We start from the raw sequence: 9,559 nt of genomic DNA, 5'->3' as shown, positions 1-9,559 counted from the left end.
GACGGAGGAGGGCGGGGAAGGAGGATGGGGCAAGCTGGGGGTTGGGGCCGGCGCTAGCCCGCGGCTCGCCTCGTCCAGGGGGAGAGCGGCGCTGCTCTTTAAGTTGCGCGGGGAGCCCGGCCGGTGCCGCCGCCGCCGCCGCAGCCGCCGCCGCCGCCTCGCGCGGCGCGGAGGGAGGTAGAGAGGGAGGGCGGGTCGGAGCGAGCTGGGGAAGACGGAGCGGGCGCTGCGGCGCGCGGGCGGGCGGCGGGGGGGACGCGGGAGGATGGAGCAAGTGGAGATCCTGAGGAGGTTCATCCAGAGGGTCCAGGCCATGAAGAGTCCGGACCACAATGGGGAGGACAACTTCGCCCGGGACTTCATGGTGAGTGTCCGTTCTCGCCGGCGCCTCGTGTCGCCGGCCGCCGGGCTCCCCTCGCCTCGCCTCTCCCGGCCGCTCGGGGCTGCCAGCGCTTTGTGTGCGGTGCGAGGACAGGCGCGGGGCGCGCGCCCAGCCGCGGGCGCCGTCGGCCGGCGAGCTCGCGGGAGGCGAGGTCCCTCCCGCCCCTCAGCCTCCCCTTTTCGCGGCCCGGGCTGCGCCCGCCCAGCCGGCCCGGGAGCGGAGGGAGCGGCCGCCGGGCCCTGCGCGCTCCGGCCCCACCGCCCGCCCGCGACTACCTATTGTCTCCCCGGCCGGGCGGCGGCGACTGGGGTGCGGGCTCGCCTTCCCACGCCCGCCTTCCCCGCCTGCCCCTCCGGGGAGGGTCGAGGCGAGCTGTCTGGCTTGCGGCCGGCCGAGCGGCTTGGGGTTGGCGGGGAGCGAGGGTGTAGAGCATTTACTCGCTGGGCCCCTGTGCTGATGCCGGCCTCGGTCCGAGTGGACGGCAGGACCTCGCCGTGTCCGAGTTCACGGTTATGATCTCACCGCTTGCCAAAGGCTTGAGCATAAGGGATCTCACGGTTTACCCGATCTCCATTTATCTGCTCAGGTTTCCTTTCTTCCTGGGACCCAGGTTTGAGGTGGCTGTGAGGCCAGTGCGACTTTAGGTGGAGGGGGTGGGGGGTCAGTGTGGATGGGGTTATCCTGAAGGAAGCTCACTCCGGACTTGAGGGGATATTGCAGAAGCCGGAGGGGATGTGACTATCACTTCCTATCCGGGGTGGGGGTGGGGAACTTGGGAACAATAGTCCTGGTCGGGTGGAGGCGACTATATGGGCTGAAGCCCTGAACTGGGAGATAACCTTGCCGTCCCCCCTTTTCCGCCACCCCCCTTTCCGCCCTCTGCTTGTGTAGGCAGGCTTGAGTGAGTGGAGGTGAGGGTTAAAAGTCTAGTACGTGAAATTTCTCTAGGTGCGTAATTGGAGGGAGGGTATCAATTCCGAAGGCGTGGGAGCTGACTTCCTACATTACCCCCCCTCCTCGCTCCTTTTATTTTTCTGTTGGACAATGTTCCCTCTAGGGTTGTTTCCCGGCTTTGGAGGCGGTGGTTGCGGCTGCTGCTCCTACGGATGTTGCGCAAGACTGGGGCGTTGTAAACCCTGGAGGTCTGGGGAATGGAAAAGGAAATGGGACTTTGGGAAGTCCTTCACTCTTTAGCGGGGGTTGGGGATGGCAACTGAACTAGGGAAAAATTTGCTCTGGATAAGGTGCATTTCTAAGAATAATCAGTTCATCTGAAATTTGGTTATGAAAAGCCATACTCGGTTCAGGTCTATAAAAATGAGTGGCTAAGAAACATTGGCTAACTTTTATTTCAAAGTGCAAATGAAGTGATTTTTAGTACTGAAGTGGGTTTTCACATTTTAAAGAGATTCTGTCTAGTAAAACTTTAGTGTTAAAATTGTTAATGGCTTGAAAAGTAGACTGTTGGCCTTGCCCCACTATTAGTAGTACTGTGGGGTTTTGTGACTTCCACCTTGCAGATTTATAAAAATAGAAAGTAGGAACAGGATACAGTGAGGACTGAAAATGTAGATCAAAACCCAACTATTCCTTACTTTAAACATTTTCTGATATTTATATGATGTTTTGGAAAAGGTACTTTTCCTCTTCTTACCATCGAGCTTTGACGGTAAGTATCTGTTGAATGATATCATTTGCTAAAATTGGAAAGGTCCTCTTTTTTACTACTCTGTCGTAAACGTGGAAGAAAATAGTTTATTTAGAGTGTTTAAAACTAATGGCCTTCAGTTTTCCTTGGTCGTAGAAGGGGCCATGTGGCCCTGGATGTTTGTTGCAGGCTTGTCATCTTGCTGTCCTGGACATATTCTGTCAAGGATCATTGTTTGGTAATGCAGGCCATCCGGACAGGTGCCCAGTCCCTGCACTTTTGGACAGGGGATGTAGCCTTGGGGTTCATGCTTTGGAGATGAGTCAGGGATTCCTATTGGAGATGTCATTTCACAAGGACCAAATGTGTTCCCATTCTTCCATCATACCAAAGTATAGCTAGGTAGTTGTACATGAGAGATTTGATGACTAAAGCTATTCTTTTATAGGGCTTGCTTTTTTCCTTTCCTGACTTGATACGCAGTAGCTATAATTATGACTTTGGCAGTGGCCTCTGCTTTTTTGCCTCAACTAGAAGGCTGGAAAGGAAAGAGAATCAAAGATGAGCACATAAATTCTAACTTTTGTTATTCTTAAATTCTGAAGTGGATTTTAAAATCCATTTTAAAATTTTAACTTTGTAGAACTGAGTCTTAAAAGTAATACCACAGCCCGGCAGTGGTGGTGCATGCCTTTAATCCAGCACTTGGGAGGCAGAGGCAGGCAGATTTCTGAGTTCAAGGCCAGCCTGGTTACAGAGTGGGTTCCAGGAGAGCAGGTCTACACAGAGAAACCTTATCTCGAGAAAAACAAAAAACAAAGTAATATCACTATAACTGTTTCATTATAAAGTAATAGTTTCAAAATTGCAAATTATAGAATATAATTATTACCAGTAATGATGTAATCAGTAGGGCACTACTTTATATTTGGAAAATGGACTGGGCATCTATACTATGGCCCTATTTTAAGGATGGAACTACTTCCTTTATTCTCCCTGTATCTATGTTTATAGTAGGTGTAGGTCACAATTGTTTGTTTTATTTCTGAGGGGCAGGGAGCTGAACTCACTCTATGGCCCAGGCTATCATTGAACTGGCAGCAGTCCTGTCTCAGCCTGCCCAGTACTGGGATGAAAGGTACCTGGGTTATGTTTTTGTCTTTTGGGTTTTTTAAGCTTAGATTTTGGTAAGTGTCTTTTATTAATTACAGCTACTTTCTAGGAATAATTTAAGGGTATCCCAATGTGACTATTGTAGTTAAACTATTTGCTTGTATTTCAGTGTTTGGTCTATTGTATTTTTATTATATACTTTGATTAACATGAATAAAGCCTCTACATTGTTTATTCCTAATATATTTTTACAGGAAGTACACAGAGGATACAAAACATTTATATATGCTTACAACTTTATACAACAGTCAGTAATGTATAGGTGTGTGTATATATATATATATATATATGTATATAATTGATTTTTATTTAATGGTTTAGAAATTGCATCTTGTTTGCTTTGGATTTTTTTTTCTTCATTTTGGCATTTTGAGTCTGGATTTCATATAGCCTAGGCTAGCCTTGAACTTGCTGTGATGTATATTAAGCTCACCTTGTACTCTGGATCTTCTTGCCTCTACCACTTAGATGCTAGAAGAATTTGCCACTATTCCTGACATGAATTTCTTGGTTACTATTGATGATAAAAGATTGTCTGCCTCCACAGGCATGTGGTGGTCTTTTCATGTAATTCCAGCAGTCAGGAGATGAGGCAGGGAGATTGTGAGATTCTGTTAAGCCTAGCTTATGTGAGAGCTGAGACCCTGTCCTAAAGATGGACAGGGGGAAGGAGGAAAGGAGGAGTTAACGATAGCTTATTCTTGGCCTTGGCCCGTTGTACCTGTTCTCTGAAAAGGAGAAACATGGGCACCAAGATTTTGTAGCCAACCACATTATGCTTGACATGCTAATTTTGCTAATAAAATAAACTATTTTATGACAGGTCTGGAACTTGATCTTTACTCTAACTTTCAGACTAAGATGATGGTACGCATCCGTATTTCACAGTTAGGTTTTGTCTTTTATTTTTATTTATGTGTACAGCTATTTTGTGTACCACATGCATGTCTGGTGTCAGTTCCCTTGAACTGGAGTTATAATTGTGAGTATCTTTGGGTGCTGGGAATGGAACCCCAGGCCTCTAGACTAGCCAGTGCTCTTAATGGAGTCTGAGACAATCTCTAGCCCTCAGAGTTAGGTTTGACTTCATACTCGTTCCCTGAAGTTGACTGAGGAGAGGCAGCCTTGAACCATGTATTGAGGACCAGAGAACCAGTATATAATGCAGACAAAGGTGATGATGCCTTTGGACTATGAGGAGAGGGTGGGGATGAGTCCACTTAATTTTCCTCGTCCACTTCGTGAAGGATCTTAACTATGTTTAATATTTAATATTCTGTAGGGCTGTGATGGTCATTGTACACTGATCCCTGGCAGGCATGCCCAACCTTTTGACATTGTAACACCAATTTGTCATCTATAAATTCACTTTGGAAAACTATGCAGTTGAGTTAATAAAACAAAACCAAAAAGCTCCAGAAAAATCTCATTATGTTTTGAATGAGTTTACAATTTGATGTTGGACCACATACTTCCATACCCTGTTGTGTATGTGGGAGCTACAGGTTGGAAATACCTTTAAGGGTCACAGGGAAAAGTGAGGTTACTGAGAATAACAAATATGCTTGTTTAACATTCTTGTGGTCTTCCCTTCCTCACACCCTACCTTCCCAGCCTGCTTTTTAAGATTACTGTAAGCCTTATCTTATTCAGATGTGTTCTGGTGGAGAAACTGAAAGATACTACTCTGAATCTCTGGAGGGCAGGCAGTGGAAAGTCTTAAGAAAGGTAGTTGTTTGGCAGAAAGGCTTTATCGGAATTAAATCAAGGAAACTAGAGTGTACATGATAGATTTGATGAGGATTAGCAAGCCTCAAGCCCAGGGTAGAGGTACACGCTCATGGTCCCAGAGCTCAGAAGGCCAAGGATCCTAAGTTGAAAGCTAGCCTGGGGAAAAGGAGAAAGAAAAAAAAAAAAGAGAGGTGTCTTAATGATTCAGTAGGTATGGACATAATGTTGTGACTCAAAGATTTCTAGCTTAGGATGCAATCACTCAAGCTAGACAGTACCATTTAGTACAGTGGGTGAAGGAATAAGAAAGGAAACAAGTAGAGCTGATCAAAAAAGATTGTAGGAGAAAGTTTCAGAAGAGAAGACAAATTTGGTTTCAAATATGTTAAATGCCTGTGACGTGTTTAGTACAAGTGTGGAGCTCATATAAGCAGCAGTCAGGAGTTTGTAGGAGGTAATTGAGCATCCTTAGTAACTAAGCTGATTCAGACAAGCCTTATCTTGAATAGGATAGGCCTTGAAAATGTGTTGTTCCTGGGAAGGTGTGGTCAGAGTGGAGGGGCAGGAACCTGGGATGTCTGAGAAGCCTGGGAGGGATTTAAGAAAGAAATTGTCTCTAGAGCTAAAAATCAGTGCTTGAAGGCCTGGCAGGGTGCAGTTGAGAAAGCACCCACTCCGGTTGACAGGTGGGAGGTTTTCCATCTAGAAAAAGCAGTTTGGGGTTAGGATATAGAAGGAAGCCAGATTACAGTCCTTGGAAGAGAAAATAGGTGATGTGTAGGTAGAGTTTTCTTCCAGCTAGTGTTACATTTTGAAACTAGATGGTAGAATCTGAAAAAAGACAAGTTTTGAGAGTGTTTTTTCTACTATTTATAATCTTTACATCTATTTTCTTTTAAGTACAAATAAGTAAAACCCTGAAATCTTCAGATTTGGTGCTTGTGTTTAGAATTTTAGAAAACACAGAAAGATACTGAAGTCTACAGAGATACTAAGCTTCAGAGAATAAATAATATTAATTGTTTATTCAATATTGTGGCCTATAGGGGTTTTTAAAGTTAATAATCACTTAACAGATAAAATTGCCTACTACTGAGTTCATTCAAAATATATAGTTTACTAGTTTGTTTTTAGTATAGCCACAGAGTTGTACAGTCATTACCACAATCAATTGCGGAACATCTTAAGCACCCCAAAAGAACCCTCACATGTGTTTGCAGTCACTCCCCCCTCAGTTCAGTGGTCAGTTACCCACCCTCTGCCTTTGGAGATTGCCTGATCTGGACAGTCTGTGTAAGTGGAATTGGAAACTTGTGACTGACTTCCCATAATGTTTTATTTTCTTTGTGCTCTACCCCAACCCGGTTTTTGTTTATTTGCTTTGGTGTCTGAGTTAGGGTACTGTGGTGTGGTCCCTGGTGTCTGAGTTAGGGTACTGTGGTGTGGTCCCTGGTGTCTGAGTTAGGGTACTGTGGTGTGGTCCCTGGTGTCTGAGTTAGGGTACTGTGGTGTAGTCCCTGCTGTCTGAGTTAGGGTACTGTGGTGTGGTCCCTGGTGTCTGAGTTAGGGTACTGTGGTGTAGTCCCTGGTGTCTGAGTTAGGGTACTGTGGTGTAGTCCCTGGTGTCTGAGTTAGGGTATTGTTGTGTAACCTCTGCTGGCCAGGTGCATAGCTGTCCTCTTGCCTCAGTCTCCCACTGCCACCACACTGGGCTGACATGCTTTCAAGATTCATTCATGTTGCAGTGTGTGCTAATAGTACTTTATTCTGTTTATGACTGAAATGTTATCTGTTATATGGAGAGTACATCTGTTATATTCATTAGTCTATTGAGGGTATTTGATTGTTTCCCCTTTTGGCCACTATGAACAGTAATGCTACTGTGAATGTTTTTGTGTGGGCCTATGTTTTCAGTTCTCGTAGACTAAAACCGGAATTACTGCAATTGTTTAGCTGGTTGAGTTTCTTCCAAAAGTGTATATTTAAAACCCCACATAATGGAATATATGTGGATCCCAGTTTTGCTATATCCTCATGTCTGTCTTTCTGATTATTGTTATCCTTGCAGGTATGAAATAAAGTATCATGGGTTAGCTTGCAGGATTTTGTGTGTGTAACCAGTTTTTGAAAGCTAGTAATAGAAAATATTTTCTAGTCTTCATGCTTAATGTTGCTATTTACTTATTGCTTTTTTTGCCCATCTTTTGTGTTCAGACAGACATGATTAAATTTAAAATTTCACAAGTGGCAGACAACCTTTTAGTTTTCCAGATTTTTGAGACAGTGCACTAACAACTTACTTAATGTGTTTATTTACTAGAATGATTTATTTTTAGAATATTGCTGGGTTGGTTTTTGTTTTTGTTTTTGTTTTTTCAGTGTTTGACATGTAGTTTAGAAAAGGTTTTGAAGGCCAAGAAGTGGTAAATCACATCTTCTAGTCTCAGCACTAGGGAGGCAGAGGCAGTTGGATCTCTGTGTTGGAGGCCAGCCTGGTCTACAGAGGGAGTTCAAGATAGCCAGGGCTACACAGAGAAACCCTGCCTCAAAGAGGGAGAGGGGTAGAGGAAAGGAAGGAAGGAAACAAGGTAACAAGGTTTTAACATTTTGAAAGGATGAAAAAGAAAGACATCAGCATTCAGATAAATATAACTTTTTTATGCATTAAACATGTTCATGTTTCTATACCACTCATTTCATTAATCTCATAAACATTTACATTTCTGACTTCCCTCATCTGAAAATCTCTTAAGACTAGAGGCAGGCACATAATTTTTGATCTGGCCCTAAGCCTTGACTGTAATGTAAGTGCTGTGGTCCGTTGCAGGTAGAAATTATAGGCAAGTTTATTGCTATTAAGACAGGTTTATTCATCAGGTGAATTTTTCAAAAGGCCTAAAAGGCCCATAGTAGTCTTAGACTACTATGAGAGCTATTTCTTCCCTTTCCTACACACAGGTGGGTCACACAAATGTGGCAGTACTTTTAGTGATCACTGAGAAAGAAAACGTGATAAATAATCAGATTGGTCAATAAGATGACTCCAGAGGTTAAGGCAGTTTGCTGCTAACCTTTGGACCTGAGTTCAGTCCCGGGAACCCATGGAAAAGAAGGAAGGAAGGAAAGAAAGAAGGAGGGAGGGAAGGAAGGAGAGAACTGGCTGCCATATCCTCTGATCTCCACTTGAGCACTGTGGCATACATACATATTTATATACGTGAAAAGGTTAGCTTATACTGTTCTTGCAGATGACCCAAGTTCGGTTCCCAGCACCCACATCTGGTGGCTCATATCTGCCTATAATAACTTCAGTTCCAAAGGATTCTTCTGGACTCCTTGGGCACCCATATTCACATTTGAACACACTGACATACACATAAATAGATGAGTAAAAATTTTTCTATTTTCAAAAATATCCAGACTGAAGTAAAACCTTTAAAATAAGGCTGCTTTGTTATTTGCAGTTTCTTCTGCACAAATATGATTCTGTGCATGCTGCTCAGTATGCTTAGAGTATGCTTTGGGGTTCATCTAGGTGAGGCATACCCTATAAAATCATGGACTGTTAAAGGTATTGTGTTAGTAAAGTACCCAATTTCAACTTCTGGTTTTGGATTTAATAAGTAAAATCTAGGTAATAGTCACTGTGGTTTCTTGTGAACTGGTGGATGTTTGGCAAGTAATTACAAAGCAGTTCTTACCTCCAGTGTCTCGTCTCCTTCAATCTATTCCATAGATGGTTCTCACTTTTCTAACATACTTGAAAGTGCTGCATCTTTAGGTTAAAGGAGATCATTTTAGTGAAGTCAGGAGACATGCATTTAATCTCTTCTTTCTTTTAGTACATCCTTATAGAATGCATTGGAAGCATGATTTTCTTCTTTGTTTTTGTTTGTTTGGTTGTTGTTATTATTTTGGCTATATTGGGACTCACTCTGTAGACCAGGCTGGCCTCGAACTCACAGAGATCCGCCTGCCTGTGCCTCCCAAGCACTGGGACCAAAGTTGCGCACCACCACCGCCGGTACATGATTCATTTTTATTATCTCTCTTTACCTTTATCTGATCTACACAGGCTCTAGGACAGCCAGTACTACATAGAGAGACCTTGACTCAAAGTAAATAAACAAAAATTTCTGTTTGCTTGTAGCTTAAAGTAGCCTCAAACTTGCTGAAGTCCTGTCTCAGCCTCTTCAGTGCTGGAACTACAAACTTTCACGACCAAACCTTGACAGTTAGAAACTTAGAATCTTTCCCTAAAGTGTAGAAGGGAGCATTTCTGGGATGTGTATATTAGTGTAGTTGATCTAGAAGCACTTGTGCTTCCTGGTAGAATTGGATTTTAGTACTATATAGAAAAAGGGCCTTTGACTAGATTTGAGTTGAAACCGTGCTAAAGTAAGCAAAGTGATACGCAGTTCTGAACCACCACTCTTCCACAAAGAGGCTGGACTTTAACATTTTTCATATTCTTATAGTGGCCAAAATTTTTAGATTTATATAATTACTCACTGACAGTTATCTCTTCTGAAATCATACAAAAATCTTGCTTCTGGGTGTCTAATAGTCAGTGTGTATTATGTCTAATAGTCAGTGTGTATTATGTCTAATAGTCAGTGTGTATT

The 9,559-nt window shown here is 43.5% G+C and overlaps 1 protein-coding gene across 2 annotated transcripts in view; it reads left to right on the top strand.

Moving 5' to 3' along the window:
• The first annotated feature begins 6 nt into the window (after nucleotides 1-6).
• Ptpn12 (protein tyrosine phosphatase non-receptor type 12) overlaps nucleotides 7-9,559 on the top strand; it is a 70,232-nt gene continuing 60,679 nt past the window's right edge. For both annotated transcript variants that reach the window (XM_031380073.1, XM_031380072.1), the window contains exon 1: nucleotides 7-364. Coding sequence is in view for 1 of the 2 variants with exons in the window: in XM_031380072.1 (XP_031235932.1) it covers nucleotides 266-364 (99 nt within the window). In the remaining variant the exon portion in view is untranslated. The remainder of the gene's footprint in view (nucleotides 365-9,559) is intronic.

This window comes from Mastomys coucha, unplaced genomic scaffold (genome assembly GCF_008632895.1).
Source record: "Mastomys coucha isolate ucsf_1 unplaced genomic scaffold, UCSF_Mcou_1 pScaffold19, whole genome shotgun sequence".
Classification (NCBI taxonomy): domain Eukaryota; kingdom Metazoa; phylum Chordata; class Mammalia; order Rodentia; family Muridae; genus Mastomys; species Mastomys coucha.
This window is presented reverse-complemented; position numbering and strand designations above follow the sequence as displayed.